Source organism: Terrapene carolina, unplaced genomic scaffold (genome assembly GCF_002925995.2).
Source record: "Terrapene carolina triunguis isolate 2854851 unplaced genomic scaffold, T_m_triunguis-2.0 Scaffold96, whole genome shotgun sequence".
Classification (NCBI taxonomy): domain Eukaryota; kingdom Metazoa; phylum Chordata; order Testudines; family Emydidae; genus Terrapene; species Terrapene triunguis.
The window spans coordinates 46990714-47009193 of NW_020664447.1; the positions used below are offsets into that span (position 1 = coordinate 46990714).

The window sequence follows — 18480 nt, forward strand, 5'->3', positions numbered from 1 at the left end:
GGGGAAAAAAAAATACTTTTGTAGTGATAATCAGGATGGCCCATTTCCAAAAGTTGACAAGAAGGTGTGAGTAACAGTAGGGGAAAAAATTAGCATGGGGAAATAGTTTTACTTTGTGTAATGACCCATCCACTCCCAGTCTTTATTCAAGCCTAATTTAATGGTGTCCAGTTTGCAAATTAATTCCAATTCAGCAGTTTCTCGTTGGAGTCTGTTTTTGAAGTTTTTTTGTTGGAGTATTGTGACTTTTAGGTCTGTAATTGAATGACCAGGGAGGTTGAAGTGTTCTCCAACTGGTTTTTGAATGTTATAATTCTTGACGTCTGATTTGTGTCCATCTATTCTTTTGCAGAGAGACTGTCTGGTTTGGCCAATGTACATGGCAGAGGGGCATTGCTGGCATATGATGGCATATATCATGTTGGTAGATGTGCAGGTGAACGAGCCTCTGATGGTGTGGCTGATGTGATTAGGTCCTATGATGGTGTCCCTTGAATAGATGTGGACAGAATTGGCAATGGGCTTTGTTGCAAGGATAGGTTCCTGGGTTAGTGTTTTTGTTGCGTGGTTGCTGGTGAGTATTTGCTTCAGGTTGGGGGGCTGTCTGTAAATGAGGACTGGCCTGTCTCCCAAGATCTGTGAGAGAGAGGGATCGTCCTTCAGGATAGGTTGTAGATTCTTGATGATGCGCTGGAGAGGTTTTAGTTGGGGACTGAAGATGACGGCTAGTGGCGTTCTATTACTTTCTTTGTTGGGTCTGTCTTGGAGTAGGTGACTTCTGGGTACTCTTCTGGCTCTGTCAATCTGTTTCTTCATTTCAGCAGGTGGGTATTGTAGTTTTAAGAATGCTTGATAGAGATCTTGTAGGTGTTTGTCTCTGTCTGAGGGATTGGAGCAAATGTGCTTGGCTGTAGACAATGGATCATGTGATGTGGTCTGGATGAAAGCTGGAGGCATGCAGGTAAGTACAGCGGTCAGTAGGTTTCCGGTATAGGATGGTGTTTATGGGACCATCACTTATTAGCACTGTAGTGTCCAGGAAGTGGATCTCTTATGTGGACTGGTCCAGGCTGAGGTTGATGGTGGGATGGAAATTGTTGAAATCATGGTGGAATTCCTCAAGGGCTTCTTTTCCATGGGTCCAGATGATGAAGGTGTCATCAATGTAGCACAAGTAGAGTAGGGGCATTAGGGGACGAGAGCTGAGGAAGCGTTGTTCTAAGTCAGCCATAAAAATGTTGGTATGCTGTGGGGCCATGCTGGTACCCATAGCAATGCCGCTGACTTGAAGGTCTACATTGTCTCCAAATGTGAAATAGTTGTGGGTGAGGACAAAGTCACAAAGTTCAGCCACCAGGTTTGCAGTGACATTATCGGGGATACTGTTCCTGACGGCTTGTGTGGAATGTTGATGTAGAGGGCTTCTACATCCATAGTGGCCAGGATGGTGTTTTCTGGGGAAAGTGACCAACCTACAGAGTGTCTAGAATAAGAGTGTCCACACAGAGAGTTAATCTTGAATAGCTACAGCACTTGAAATAAGGTAGCACTTTACCTTATTCTGGAATAACTGCTCCATGTACACAAGCCCCTGTTCAGATATTAATTAGCAAATGAAAATGTAATGATTTTCACCTTACTTCATAGCAACTAATGTGGGTGCAGTCTATCTTTGTTGCATTAGAAGGCAGACATATTAACATCAAAAACTAGAGACTGATAATTGTACACTTAAAACTCCAAGAACTTAGTACGGGGCAAGGTACATTTTAAAACAAAGGGAGGTGTATTTTTTGCATTAAAGACAAACATACCCATAAAATACTTCCACAAGCATGTCCCTTCACATCAATGCTCTGTGCTGCTTGCCTATAATACAAAATACACCTCTACCCCGATATAACGCTGTTCTTGGGAGCCAAAATATCTTACCGCATTATAGGTGAAACCGCGTTATATCGAACTTGCTTTGATCCGCCGGAGCGCACAGCCCCGCCCCCCCGAGCGCTGCTTTACCGCGTTATATCCGAATTCGTGTTATATCGGGTCGCGTTATATCGGGGTAGAGGTGTATATATAGGGCAACACTGTTCCAACTTTTTTGGATATGGCTTTCAAACAGAAAAGTATCACTGCATAGAATACTGAAGTGTCTATCTCAAATGGTAGAGCATGATTCCCCAATCTCTAAAATGTTTCTGCCACTTCTAGTTAGTAAGTGGCTTTTATTGTTTTGTAGCCTCAATTTTCAGTGCCCCAGGCAAGCACTTAACTGATTTGTGAAAAACCTCCAATACTTAACATGGGCTTGTTAACATGCAGAATTTTTTCCCACTGCCATAGCAACACTGCATGAAATGTGTGTGGGGGGAAGGGGGGGGGAGGAGAGGCAGGCTCTACAAGAGTATGTTTAAAGTTTATGATAACATAGTATTGATATCTTAGCTGTTTTAAACTAGAGAAGTTCAGGATACATACAGAAAGGATAATAACATACTGGAAACCTTATCAGGATTAAGTTTCAACATTTGTTACTTGCCTACTAAAAAATTAAGTTTCCTGAAGGGTGGCACAGGTTAAGGGGAATTAAGTAGACAGGACTTATTTTCTAGTTATTTTGTATGCATTAAGGGCCTGATTTTTAGAAGCATTGAGTATCTGCAGCTCCCACCAGCTTCTTCTGACCTCCTGGGTGCTCACCATCTCTTAAAAATCATTTCAATATGCTTTCACTGATATCCGCAAAAAACAGAGGAAGGCCAAAGGTTTCAAGTGTGTCCATTAGTTTTTAAGATCTCCTTTAAAACATCTATTTATTAGTTTTAGAGATGGTGAGCACCCAGAAATCTCATTTACTTCAGCTAAGGTGGTTTGTATGTCTAGAAAATAAAAAAAGGAGGCCTGGCACTAGTTTTGTAGAGAACCCAATAAATGAAGCACCAAATTAGTGGACACCATAAAAGATGCTGGCCCTAACCCTTACCTGTAAAGTCTGCTTCTGTCAGGTGTGCACTACCAATTAGGCAGAAAGACAAAGCTCAAATGTTTATGTGATTCTCCTCATGACACTAATGTTTTAGGAAGACTAAGAAAAGAATATGACTAAAGCATATTTAAGAGTAAAAATTTTCCCACAATGAAAGAGAAAGGAATGGGTGAATAAGAGATCGGGGGGAAGAGGTGAGCTTCCAAACTGATATGTAATAACTCAGCTTCCAGGTAAGCATTAAAATATCCTTTTATGCGCAGAAAAAGTACCGTCAAGCCGAAGAGTTTTAAGAAGCAGTTCACAACAATCCTGGCTAGAAATATTACAGGGTATTGTACAGACTTGCCCAGTAGTAACACCATCTATATCTGAAAACTGCAGTAAACAAGAGAGCCTTTGATTAGTATATGAAGAAAAGAATCAGAGTAAAATTCTGTCTAAATTACATACAAAAAACCATTAGGACAAGGTCAATGTTTCAAAGAACATTACTCAGAAGTTTGATAGTGTCAGAATTAAGGCTAGAAACCCTATTTCTGCCCTTTGACCATAAGCATGATAGTCTAATTATATGATCACATGCTATTTGTTCTACTCTTGCCTCATTCTGTCTGCAGGACGAACAGTGAATGAGGCAGAGGGCTGCAAGAAGAGGAAGGATGTTTCCTTGTGTTTAAGGCATTGTACTTGAGGGTTCTATTCCAGACTCTGCAACCCTGTCAGAAGTCTTCCCGCTTATGCGCTTGCCCTAAGGTTAAATAAGCAAATGCTGGCATTTTCAAACTTTTGAGTGCTTGACTTTGCAATATTAATGTTATTTGGACATATTTGTGTATGCCATTTGCAAGTGTTTTTAAAGACTCAATTGAAAATACAAAAATGCCATCATGAGGAATCACAGTAACTGCCCACACGGGCTGCAGCCCAGGACCTTTAATAAAAGCCACAGCACAGACCTAACACTTGAACTACATGAGTACCTTGTAACAGAAGTAGGCAGTTAACCTCTGGAGGCCAGAAGGGGATTTAAGACACACTTTGCCATTGCCTTAAAAGTATTTGATAGACAGAGGAATGAAGGGAATTGGGAATTTTGGATTTTATTTCTTCTGGAAAAGTGGGGAAAGACAGCATTGCCAAACAAATAGCTTCACCATATTCATTCTCAAAGGCAGTATAATTAAGAATCGAATAAATCCTACTGGAGACCTGGGACCAGATTCTAATCCCTGCTACTACCCCTTTATAACATTCCAGATGTGTAAGGAGCTATAAGGGGAGAAGAGAGGCCCACAGAAAGAGTCCCCCGGCATAGAGCTGGCAAACATACTGCTATGCTGCCCCTCCATCATGGCCCCAGCATAGTAGTTTACGGAGTGGGAGCACCAGAGCATGGAGCACTTCAGTAATTCTGGACTACAGCCACACCCTCAGGCAGCCACATAAAGATGCCATAAATTAGAGCAACCTGAGTGCTCCCCTTCCCCACTGCCCTTTTTATCCCCTACCTTCCTGAATGTCAATGGCATGGCAGAAGCCACTCCTGTGGCATTCAGGACCTGCCCCTTCACCAAAATAGGGCTGTGCTGTTCCAGAGTGGGAAATCACAGGCAGTATATCATGCTGTGAGCTACATCTTATTGATTCTCTTTTACCCTTTTAAAAACAGGACACGTCAGTTTTAAAAAACTATTATTTTAACAAACTTATTTAGCTATGTTACTAACAATAATATAAATTAAGAAAATCATTTTACAAATCCAATTTACTCTTCACTGTGCTTCTTGTTTACTCTCTGCATTAGTCTCAGCTCCTGGGGGGAAAAAAGAATCAAATCAATTTCATTTCTGTTCATCAATCATTTCAGCTTCAGTGATGGGATGTCACACATTACAGGTGAATGTTTATTTGTTTAAAATTGTTCTTTATGGAGTTATTTTAAAATGGGCAGGAAAGCATTTCTACAGGTTTTAGAGAAGCTTGTGCTTACAAAAATTAAATATAGGAACAAATGCAAGTTAACAATATTCCTTTCATTGTTTTAAATAGAGAAATATTTAGATTTTCAAAATACGCGTATACTAATTAGGAATTTGGGGTGGAACCTTGTAAAGGGTGGGGAACACATCATCTGTTTTTACTTTTATGCATTTATTCTTATGCTTGAAAGCCTCCATCTCCTTTCTTTAACTAAAATAAATGATATTTCAAATTCTGGTACTGTTCTTCTGTGACATACATTGGGATCATATTATTTGGTCATTTACATTGCTCACTCAACTAAAATCTGTGCTTGTCAGAAGGGAAGAACCTAACTACTTACGTTTCTGTGGCATCATATCACTAATCACTTTATTCAAATGCTATGTTGTCAGAAGCAATACATTCTTACAGAAGAGGCACTAAAATTACAACACATGGACTTTTTCTCTTTCAAGTTAACACAAAGATCATGAGATGAAACAATATAGTTGTAATATCTACTTGTGTTAAACTCTAATGATATTTTAAAATAAATCTTCAAAAGCAAGTACATCCGAGATAAACATCTGTGGCACAAAAAGCGTTCTGTCAGTGCTAGGAAGCAGGATATAGTTAAGACATCTGTGGTTTTTGGTCTATCTGCCTGTAAGGGAATTAGGTCCCAAACTACTGAGTTTAAGTGCAGCTTTTTCAAGCTTGCTATACACTTATTTAATCTATTTTTAATGAATCTGTGGTGGCACTATGAACCAGTGGAATAGAAGCTTTTAATGTTCATGTGTTCTTTTCTATTTCCGCACGACTGACAGAATCTATAAATACAATTATCATGATTTATTACTTTGAGAATTACTTATTTTTTTTCCTTCTCCCACGTTACTTGGACTGAGTTGGGATTTTATTCAGGACGACAATTATATGCAGGAAACCACTCACTACTGAACTAAAGGTGCTTTTCATAGTGAACTACAGTATTTAGAACACTTAAATGCATGTTCCTCCCTTCAAGAACATACTTGAAGAAACTGATATTAATTCTTGTCTACCTTAAAGGAGGCCAACAGTAGAAATAAAATAGTATCCAAGCCACGATTTTTATAGCTGATAAACTGAAATAATGGACCAACAATATGGGATCTGCGGGTCATAGTGGATCACAAGCTAAATATGAGTTAACAGTGTAACACTGTTGCAAAAAAAGCAAACACTATTTTGGGATATAGTAGCAGGAGTGTTTTAAGACAGACACAAGAAGTAATTCTTCTGCTCCACTCTGCGCTGATGAGGACTCAGCTGGAGTATTGTGCCCAATTCTGGGCACCACATTTCAGGAAAAGTGTGGACAAATTGGAGAAAGCCCAGAGAAGAGCAACAAAAATGATTAAAGGTCTAGAAAACCTGACCTATGAGGGAAGATTGAAAAAATTTGGTTTGTTTAGTCTGGAGAAGAGAAGACTCAGAGGGAACACAACAGTTTTCAAGTACATAAAAGGTTGTTACAAGAAGGAGGGAGAAATTTTTTTCTCCTTTAACCTTAGAACAAGAAGCAATGGGATTAAATTGCAGCAAGGGCTATTTAGGTTGGACATCAGGAAAACCTTCCTGTCAGGGTAGTTAAGCATTGGAATAAATTGCCTAGGGAGGTTGTGGAATCACCATTATTGGAGATTTTTTAAGAGCAGGTTAGACAAACACCTGACAGGGATGACCTAGAATCTAGATAATACTTAGTCCCCTGCACTCAAGGTAAGACTGAGCTAGATGACCTCTTGAGGTCCCTTACAGTCTTATGATTATGAGAATGGTAGGTAAGGATTAGATGAATTCAAGACCAAAAAATGTCGTCTTGGTCTCTACATTGATAAAATGTGTTTAAAGCCCTCCCTAGATCTAGAGGCTGGTCTTTATTACAGATCCTTCTTGATAAAGACATACAGCATATTCATGTTCCCAGTGGCATATATCAACAAAAGCCACTGGGAGATATGGGCCAGCAATTTTTAATCACCAACTGCTTCTTCTTAAGCTAATGTCTTGAGTCAAAAACTTGTTCTCTTATCCAATACTGGATAAATGAAAAGGAGAACCAAGGTGATCCATATTTTGCTATGCTACTCTTATGCAGCATAGCTGTTTTATAAATAAGCTATTCCACCTATTACTCTCAGTTGCTTGATAAGTAAGCTTTTCTAGTACGCTGTGCTAAAGATTTCTTTCTTTCCTCAGGAAAGGGATCTGGGTATCACTGTAAACATATCAATGAAGACTTCTGCTTCGTGTGAGACTGTGGTCAAAAAAGTGAATAAAATGTTAAGCAGCATGAAGAATGGGATTGTGATAAATACTAAAATTAAAATGCTTTTTCTACATCAGTGGTGGGGTCTCATCTGCAATACTGGTTATATTACTCATCATCCCATTTTAAATAGGATACAACAGAACTAGAGTGGGTTTCAGTAAAGAGCAACATGAGTCAAGGATATGGAAACTCTTCATATGAAGCAAGGATGAAATGTTGGGACTGTTTACCTTAGAAAAGGAGATGATTAAGAGAGGACAAGATAAAAGTATGTAAAATAAAGAATGGCATAAAGTAAGTGAATCAGGAACTTCTGTTCTCCCTGTCTCATAACACAAGAACAAGGGAACATTCAATGAAATTAATAGGTGGGAAATTCAAATGCAATTCAAGGAATTACCAAGGAATTCATTGCCATGGGAAATTGAGGCCAAGAACTAACAAGATTCAAGAAGGGATGTTAATATCAAGAATATCGAGAATTTATCATAATTGAAGATAAAAATTGTGTGGAAGGGATATCATGCTTCATGGCTTAAATCAATTTAGAATTATGATGAGATCTAATATAGGGGCAGAATAGTCCAGAAGTACCTAGTGTGGGATTCTTACACCTACCCCTAAAGCACCTGGTACTGGCCACTGTCAGAGAGACAGTAATAGAATAGATGGACCTTAGGTCCAATACAATATGACAGTGCCTGTGTTCTGTCCAAATTCCCTGAAACATACTTAACCCAGGGGGAATCTGCAGAGTATATTTAGGCCAGTACAAAATTTCATACCACTTTATGTGATGTTTTTATGTCACTTACATTAAAACTCTATACATATTGTAATTTCTTTCTGATTTTTTTTGTATAAATTAAATACACTGTCCCTTGTCTTAGGGATACAAGATCACTTCTCTGCAGGGCAGATTCATTTAAATCAAAGCAACAAAATCACCAACGTAATCCTGATTTAAATCAGCAAGTAGGAAACCTATATTTAAATAAATAATTTCAATCTTGTTTTGCAATTGCACTTTTAGTTATTTCCCCAAAGAATGGTTGATTCTCATTGGTTGGGAACCATTAAAATATACTTATTTGTAACTAAACAACCTTTATGCTAAATTTGCCTTTTTTTTTTTTTGCACTAACCAGGAGGATAAAGGTATACAAGTGTAATGTCAGTAATTATATATTTTAACTTAATTTATCCAGATTCTCAATTTTTACATTTTTATGTTAGAAAATGGTGAATGATGCATTACTCATTTACTAGATGATTAATATTTTACTTCTGATTTGTGTTAAGTTCTATTTGAATGGAAATACAGATTAAATTACAAATGCACAAAAACAGCATATTTTTATTAAATGAAACTACTTTAAATGTGCTGATACATAAGAAAAAAGGTTTATCAAACAATGTTATATATAATGCTGATTTATTAAACAAAGGGAGGATTACTTGTAGTTAGTGAGTTGAATTGACTGTTTCTGGTCACAATGCCCTTCAAGGCTGTAGAATTAGTAGACCTCATCCTATTAGAAATAGCCCCTACAAGTCAACCCAATCCTACTGCTTGTTCAGCCAAACACGAATACAAACAAGTTTGTTTACATTTACGAGAGATAATATTGCCCACTTCTTATTTATGTCACCTGAAAGTGAGAACAGGCATTGGCATGGCACTTTTGTGGCCGGCACTGCATTACATACTAGATATGCTACACATTTGTCTGTCCCTTCATGCTTCAGCCACCATTCCAGAGGACATGTTTCCATGCTGATGCCACTCGTTAAAAAAATAATGCATTAAATTTGTGACTGAACTCCTTGGAGGAGAATTGTATGTCTCCTGCTCTGTGGTTTTACCCACATTCTGCCATATATTTCGTGTTATGGCAGTCTCAGATGACGTCCCAGCACGTTATTCGATTTAAGAACACTTTCACTGCAGATCTGACAAAATGCAAAGAAGGTACCAATAAGAGATTGCTAAAGATAACTACAGCACTCGACTCAAGATTTAACAATCTGATGTGCCTTCCAAAATCTGAGAGGGACGAGGTGTGGAACATGCTGTCAGAATCTTAAAAGAGCAACACTCAGATGCAGAAATTAGAGAAACCAAACCACCAAAAAAGGAAATCAACCTTTTGTTGGTGGCATCTGACCCAGCTGATGAAAGTGAACGTGCGTCAGTCCCCACTGCTTTGGGCTGTTATCAGGCAGAACTAGTTGTCAGCATGGAAGCATGTCCTCTGGAACGGTGGCTGAAGCAGACAGTTACTGCTTAGTATTATTTTTGGTACTTAACTTAAAATAGATTATGATAAATTTAGGCCTTAACATAGGTGTTCAATATCCAATTTTAAAATAGATTTATTTTTAAAAATAGCCTGTTAAATTTAAAAAAATCATTTAAAAAAATCTATTAATTTTTAATCCACCCTTATATTCTCTTCCCTTTTTGCCTTCCATTTCAACATTGTGATGTATTATTTTTTCATCATTTCCAGCATTAACTTTTCACACTCCTATCTCTGAATTCTGTTAATCCATTTACGCTGACACTGGCTCTCCCTAATGAATTCTCTCTCCATGTCCAATTCCAGATTATCACAATAAACTAGGCAGAGAAGCTCCCCATCCTGCCTTTATAAGCAGGAAAATTAGAACAGTATCATATGTTGATCCATAGTGAAATTAGGATTTTAAAATTTACTTGATATTCTTTCAGACTTAAAATTAAATTGTAAACCTTAAATGTTTAAACTCAGAGTTCACTTTGTTAATTAAACTGATGCATCTCCATGCACTTATACATATAAACTGCAGTAGCGCAACAGAGATGCATGGACACAGACAGTAATTATATGCAGAACAGACGAACAGCATATACACAAATATCTGTCATAATGAAGAACTAACATGCATATACCTTTATAGATATGCAGAAAATGACTAAAGGACAAATTAAAGAAGACCTGCAAAATGAGGCTTCAGTCCTGCAGATATAAATCATACACCTAACCTTTACTCATTAATAATCCCCTCTGCACGTGATCAGGGCCAAAATTAATAGATGTCATTAATTTCCAAAATACATACTGAATGTCCCTACTATTCATTTCAACTGTTGGATGTAACACAATCACCTTTAAAAACAAAAACAAACTTTCTTTCTCCAAATAATGCCACTGACTCCAGTTCTACTGTGACATCCCAGAAATTTTTTTTCTGGGATATCACAATAATCAAGGAATGCTGCTAAAGCTGACCCATAAGTGTTTTTTCTTGACTTCTCAAATTATTATGTAACCTGAAAGTTCATTTGCCTTCAGAGTAATAGCTGGGACACAAGGCCAAGTAAAGAGTATGAGAACGCCAATAAAATTGGAATGGATTCTCCAGAACTCCAAAACAAAATTATGCCCCAGAAAGAAACAATTTATAAAATGGCAGTGACAATCTAATTAGTGAATTCAGAAGGGACACTATCAATTTACATTTTTAAAATCTCGCTCATTTTATATACATCTTACTTGTACTACAAACAAACAGATTATTAAAAGTGACAGAATTTTAGAAATCTATTTTTTTTCTATGTTTGTCCAAGCTGCAAAGGTGCATCATACAGAAAGAAAGAAAGAAAGAAAGAAAGAAAGAAAGAAAGAAAACAGACCAGTTAGTTTCATTTCCAGGGTCAAGGTCTCATATTAACCTAATCATTCAATATTTTGGCTGGAAATACAAGGGGATACTTAAAAATATTAATTCTATTGCAATTTTATTTTAAAGTTCTAGGAAAACATTTACATTTGTTTTAGATTTTGTATAACCTAATTTTATTTTTACACAGCTAGTCTAGTTTTGGGGGATACATCTGACCCAACGTTTTTCCCTCCACACTGAGTCTTCCATGTGTATGTCTTGCAATTGGATAGCTCAGATCTGCCATGACATGACAGATTGATATACCTCTCTGATAACACTGTCCGTTCATTGTCAAACTATGGACAGTAACATACCTCCATCATAAAATAAATAAATAAATAAATATATTTAACAGGGGAAATATATGACTTGATAGTTAAAGGAAATGAGAAGGCTATATGAACACAAGATCACCTTTCATCCATAAGAATCTCAGAACAATTTACAAATCAGAGCCTAAATGTACAAGCCTACAACATGCACAAATGACCCCCAAAATTGAGTTAAGAACAAACAGTAAAGAGGGCTTGCAGAATCAGGCACCACTTCTCTCACTAAAGGGCAACCTACAACTAACATACGCAACAATAGGATATAATGAGAAAAAACTGCTAGTAGGATGTCACTTACTTTTGGACTAATGGGTCCTAAAACAGCATTGTATTACAAAATGAGTTTAATAATTTCATCCAAGTTTAGTGGTTATTTGTCCACATTAAAAATTGCCACTTAATTTTAACTCTCATATGCAGTGTTGTTGTAGACATGTTGGTCTCAGGATATTATAGAGACATGGTGGGTGAAGTTGGCCCAATAAAAGATACCTCACCCACCTTCTCTCTCCATTTAGTAGTAAATTTATTCTGTTCAATGGAGGCCCGGTGATGGAATTATTGGGGTACTTCTGGTCAAGAATGGAGGTATATACAGGAGAGAGTAAAACTTTGCAAGGTGCCTGTTCACGTTATGCATAGCTCAAACCAGCATTATTAGCTCATGTCCAAGAGCATCAAGAAAAATCTTCACTCTTCCACTATATCAAAATGACAAAAACGATTCAACCTTCTTTTTATTGTCCAACAGCCAAGTCAAACTGCCATGAAAACAGTCCCAGCCAGGCCCAGCATGGCACAGCGCACACAAAAATCTACTTGTTCACCCTTTACCACAAAGATGAAAATTAAAACAAAAACTACACAAAAAAACTAAAACTAATTTGCCCAACTACAAAAATACCTGTCCATAATAAGCAGAATGTTCTATGACTGCCTTCTACATATTCATTTAAAAATACAAGAAGCAGTGACACCTGATATAGCTTTTAACTTTCATGCCCTTTTATTTCACGGACCTCATTTACAGTAAGATACAATATATTCTTAGATGAGATCAAGCTCTAAACAAAAACACATAGCTCAATCCTTTAGTCCTTCTGCATGAATGGGAGTTTTGCAAGCACAAAACTATTGACCAAGCTTCAACCATAGTTCTCAGTTACTTAGGCCTGAGCTACACTAGCGGGGGGGGTGGGTTCGAACTAAGATACGCAACTTGAAGTCAAAGTATCTTAGTTCGACTTACCTGGCCATCCTCACGGCGGCGAGTTGACTGCCGCGGCTCCCCTGTCAACTCCGCTTATTCCTCCTGCGGAGGTGGATGACAGACGTTGATTCAGGGATCGATTTATTGTGTCCAGATGAGACGCGATAAATCGATCACCGATACATCGAACACTACCCGCCGATCTGGCGGGTAGTACAGACGTACCCTTACATTGCAACAAAATGTCTTTCCAAGTACCCGTATTTGCCTTTACTTGATGAGAAATTTGTAGATGAATACATTAAGATAATAACGTTGTTCTCTCTTCTGTTGCTATGTGAAAGACGCACACAAATAGTGAAAAAAACTAAGTGCTGTCAAACCACAAACTAAACAAAATGAAAAAGTTAGAGGTTGTTTTAAATTTTTCAGTTATAGTCATCTTGAGTGTTACCTACAACCATAGTAGGTAAAAAAGCTGTTCACACAGAAAAAATGATCTTTAAGTTGACAGTGCCTTGTAAGTTTTTACATTAGCATATAGAAAAATAAAAATGGACGCAAACTGAAATACCCCTCATTTTTGATAAAGTGTTGAAGTCACTCAAACATCATTCTGCTGGTCTGTTAACAACAAAACTCCCCCAATCCCTCCAAAAAGCATCTGTCATATATTTGGTAAATATATTGTTTGTATAGTTTATCAACACTGTACATAAGCATTTTAACACAGCAACCCACTCAGTACTTCTAACAAGGGGTTCAGGTAACCAGATTCAATTTGTTTTGTGGCTGGGTAACTAGAATCCAACAACTAAGTGCCCTTGAATATTTGATTATTGTTTTTAATTGGGATGCTCAAATTTTTTTAAACAGACTAATTAAAAATATAATTTCTCATATAGCATCCTCTACATTGGTTCAAATTTTTTTTTTTTTTAAAGTGTTCTGCTCCTTTGATATTTAAAAAGGTCTTTTCAGCGAGAGAGCGAGAGGAAAAAAAGACTGTCTAAATAGAAAAGTGACTATACAGAAATGCTGTAAAATTCACAAAAATAGAAAAATATTTCCTTTTCATTGACTTTTCAATTTTAGCCATCTGAGGCATTTGTTAACAGAAGATACAGCATTATCTGAGATGTTATTTTCAAGCCAATATCATCTCATTAAGGTTAGACTTATTAGAAACACTAGCATTTGATATTCCTTGATATAGAAATAAATAGTAGTGTTATACTGATATCATAAAAAGTAATCTGAATTGTTTATTGCTATGGGAATTGGCAAAATGGTTAATATTTTGTCTTGAAAGCAATGCAACAAAATGCACTGGTGAATTTGATTTTTCAGTATTTTATTTCTGATTCACTGTTTCTAAAGATGAAATTACTCTATCTTCTTAACACTCCTTTCCTTAATACATTTTGAAATTTAATAAAGAAAGTGATTTCTGGATTAATGTCTCTCTTTGAATGCAATCTTTATTTTAAAAACAAAAACAAAAAAAGAAAACCAGCAACAAAAAGTACAGGTTTCTCCAGGCTCGCTAACAATAAGCAGTCTCTCCCCCACTGCACTCTGACATAAACCTCTTAGTCTCTCCTCTGTCTATGCAGATCTAATCTGCAAGTCTGTTTAGCACAGACAGTGTACTGCACTGTGAATGGACAGCCAGGTATTTTATGAATGGAGTAGATCACGTGCTCCCAGCACCTCCCCGAGCTGATATTTCCCACATAACTCTGTCAACAAGCAATTTTTAAAAAAAATACAAGTAGACCTGGAAATCCTAACGTTCAAACTTCCTACAATAACCAGTCCGTTGACGTGCAGGAAAAGGCCTATACAATTTGCATGGCAGGTCTTGTTAAATGTCAACGGTGATGGTGGTTTAAATTTTTTTTTTTTTTATGAATGGAGATTGTGGTATGCAAATTAGAACGATTCACAAAAAAGAAAACATGGCGACTGCTTCTGCCTCGTTACACTGATACTGAAGCAATTCACCTTCTAACCCATCTCAGTGTAATGCTTCGTGCTTTACAGACTGGAGCTCAGGATTTCTCAAAACTCTTGTTATCCAACTTTGAAAATGTAGTCAGTGTTTTAAAAAGAAAACTGCTTTTCCTTAACGAGATATATCTTAAGGAATGAAGGTTTTATTTAGAGGAATGCATGCAAATGACAATCTGCCTCCCACTGCCAATGACATTTTTGTCATATATATTAACTCGCTATTTAAAATATTTTTTTTAAAAGCACACGACGGTTATTTTCCATCACCAAGAGTTGTCTCTGCACTATGACGAGCCACATCACTCGTAAAACAAATTACAGCAAATGACTAAATTGCAAGTCATTATTCTGGAAAGGATTACACAGCCTGTAGCAGTCAGAGCCAACAGTAACCCTTACGCAAAATGTTTCTGATAAAGACTGAGATCAATCTACCGCAAAACACTTTGCATTTCTGTTTTTTAACGCCATAAGACACATTTACTAGTAGAATATTATTTCTTCCCCTCCATCCAAAATGTAAGTATCACGGACTAAATTCAGAAGGACAAATATATAAAAACCACATGAGGCCGAATTATTTCATCCAAGCTAGGTACATTAAAAATTTAAGAGACTTGCTTTCCCCTTAAAAAAGAAGTCCCAACAGCTCATTTAAAAACAAAAAAAGCTTTAGGGAAAAGTTTAAACTTTATTTACATTGACTGACTCATCCAATTAAAATTCAGGAGCAGTTTCCTACAGGATGATGCTCCCACACACTAGTTTCCATGTGGAATATCTAGGAGATAAGAGCTGATCCCAGGCGGCATGTGGAGGAGTGGGGTGCACTGTTGGTATCTGTTCGGACATTAAACCCCCACCGTTCCCCAACTTCAACACACGCCGCCGCCACTACCTGGCCACTTTTCTGTCATGCTGTAATTGCACGGCACTTTCATAGAGACTGGCTCCCCATCTTTATGAAATAAGCTCCTAAAACACAAGAAGAGACCCTCAGGGTTTCTATACATGTACGCGCAATATAAACATACACACGGGGACAGATCCAAAAAGCTAGAGCAACGCAGCGTTGAAATGCCAAAATGTAAAGGCAGGCGAGCCAGGAAAGAGAGGAATCCGAAGAAGAGGAATAATATTTGCTTACTCGTTGTTAGAAGTCGCCGTCTCTTCGCTCATTTTTTCCTCACCGTGATCCGACAGCGAGATGGAGCAGCAGCAGCACCGACGCAGCCAGGGCGCAGCAGGAACTCACCAGAAACCTCACCATTGTTAACCCACAGATCTGCCTCCCCAACGAGAATCACTATCAACGCTGCAGGGGCAGAGGGCAAGTCTTTTATCCGAGAGCCGCAGGGACTTTGCTGTCCGGCGCTGGAGCGCAGCCCCCTGCCTCAGCGAGGGTGGTAGCCGCAGCCCCTCTGGTCTTTAATGGGAACAGGCTGGCGCTGGTGGAAGAGGAAGGCTCCCAGCTGCAGTGAACTCCGCGCCGCCGTCCTCCTGCTGCAGCTCATCTCCCGATGCAGCTACCTTCAGTGCCCTCCTCCTCCTCCTCGCCGAGCGGGCTCTCCCCTCGCAGCGCGCCCCGGGGCAGCAGGGACGGGAGCAGCCGCGGCACAAATTCCTCCGAACAGCAGCGGCTGCGATCCGAGAGGGGAGGAAGGGGCGGGGGGCAAATCACCCACCCCTCCCGCAGCGAGCAACAGCCCCGAGCAGGGAAGAAGCCGGGCGGCCCGGGGGCTGGGGGTGGAGCGGGGAGGCGCTGTGAGGCAGCTGGGGGGATGGGGCGGCGGGATGCGTCACGGCTGTTTGTGTGAGGAGAGGGGGAATGGGGGGAAGGAGCCAGCAGGCGTCCCGCGGAGGGGCGGAAGGCAGAAGCCCCCAGCCGGAGCCGGCGATAAGTTCAGCAGCCGCGCTCCGTCCCCAGCAGCAGCAGCAACTCCATTAGCCGCAGCCCCGCGCTCTCCTCCCACCTCCTCCTTGCAGGAAAACTGGGCGGAAGCGTTGACTTCAGGCTCCTTCCGCCGCCACAGCTTGATTCCAAATAACCAGGGGAGAGAGGGGGGCGGCAGAGAAAATAATCCCCTCGGGCGCCCCCACGCCAGCAGCTGGAGAGGCCTGCAGCGCCTCCCTTCTCAGTGCCTCCAGGGCAAGCTAGTTTCCTGAAAGTAGTTCCTTCCCTTCCACTCACTTCCCAAGGAGTTGTCAGTGTCACACACACACTCGCAGAGGTGCGGAGGGATCTATAAAGCACTGCAAGCGACCCCCTCTCCCTCCTCTGTGTGCGTGTGTGCGAGAGAGCGAGAGCCTGTGGCTGTATGTATGTGAGGGAGAACTGAAGAGAGTTAGCAAGAGAGCTAGAGCCGCTGCCTGCCTGCACGGTCTGGAAGGGTGAGGGCCCAGAGAGGCTGCAGGGCTGTAAGGCAACACAGTGCAGGCAACTCGCTTCCCGTCCTGCAAAGTTGGATCGGTCGGTGTTGTTCCCTTCCTATAAGGGCTGGAGACGTTGGCAGGCAGGGAGGCTGCCCTGGTGCAGCACAAAGCGTGTACATGGCACACACTCATCTGTTACTCTGCTTATAAAGTGGGCTCTGCTGCCACACTGCAAGGGGGCGGACCGGGTTAATGCATGCAGCGCTAGTGCTGAGGTTGCATTGCTGCACCACAAAACATTGCACGGTATTCACCGAGTGCTGCTGGGCTAAACTGCAATTCCTTCTATTCACGAAGGAGGGAATGGTTAATCTGCAAGGAGCTTGCTCCCATGGAAGGCAATGGGATTTTTGCCATTGAGTTCAGTGGGAACAGGATGCTGCTCCGGTTACATGCCAATAGCTGCTGCAGAACATGCTCATTGCCTGCATTAATCTTCTTGCCAATGCAAGGAATCAATATACTTTCTGTAAGCCTGAGCCAATACTTTTCTGTCCATTCAATCCATTTTTTAATGCATGGATTTGTTTCTGACATGCTTGAAAGGGGTTTGCTAATAAGCACGAGGTGTAAGATTGCAGACATGGAGGAATGTGAGAAGGGGTAGTGTTTGCCGTCAGAGGTTGTTGAAGCGTGGCCTGACACACTTTAAACAAATGCCTCTCCTTCTACAGTACACGTAGGAGGCCCGTGACTACCATTTATCATTACTATCAGAGTTCGCATAGACACATGCAAAGTGTTTTTAGTTAATCGAATATTTCCTCTTTAAATTCTCCTATAGGGTTGGCAGGCTTCTTTACCAATGTGGATGCACCTCTGGGATATCAGCAACAACAGCACCAATGTCTCCTTGTTTTGTCCGGGGGAGAGGAGGAGGCGATTAGAAAAGGACAGAATGGAATCTTTAGTAGAATCTTGCGTCTGATGAAGTGGGCATTCACCCACGAAAGCTTATGCTCCAATACTTATGTTAGTCTTAAAGGTGCCACAGGACCCTCTGTTGCTTTTTAGTAGATTATGTTTTCAGTGTGTCCTCCTCTACGTAATTCTTTATTGATGCTGCTTTTAGGAACAACGATAGACTGGAAAATCTAGAAACATGGTTAAATTTTTAAGGATGTGCTATGCTTGCCTTTAATCCATCCAGTTTAAATCCTTGTGGATGTACTATCCATAAAATGCACATTACTCACTGTACCGTTTCAGTTTTGAAGAGAGCCCCCTTTATAAATAGTTTCTTTATTGTGTAAATCTGGAATCAGTTTATCTGTGTAGTTTACATTATGACAGAAGAGAAACAATATTAAAAGGTATATGCAGTGATGTTGTAGTTGTGTTGGTTCCAGGATATTAGAGAGAGAAGGTGGGCGACGTAATATCTTGTTGGTGAGAGAGAGACAAGCTTTTGCACTTATACGGAACTGGGAAGAAGAGCTCTGTGTGAGCTTGAAAGCTTATCTCTCTGACCAACAGAAGTTGGTTCAGTAAAAGATATTACATCACC

General features: G+C 39.7%; 1 protein-coding gene across 1 annotated transcript in view; it reads right to left on the bottom strand.

Annotated features, from left to right (window-relative positions):
- Nucleotides 1-16648, bottom strand: part of SPRED1 (sprouty related EVH1 domain containing 1) — a 99070-nt gene extending 82422 nt beyond the window's left edge. The window contains exon 1 of the mRNA XM_024202060.3: nucleotides 15688-16648. Within this exon, the coding sequence (XP_024057828.2) occupies nucleotides 15688-15719 (32 nt within the window). The 5' untranslated portion in view covers nucleotides 15720-16648. The remainder of the gene's footprint in view (nucleotides 1-15687) is intronic.
- Between the last annotated feature and the right edge of the window lie 1832 nt (nucleotides 16649-18480).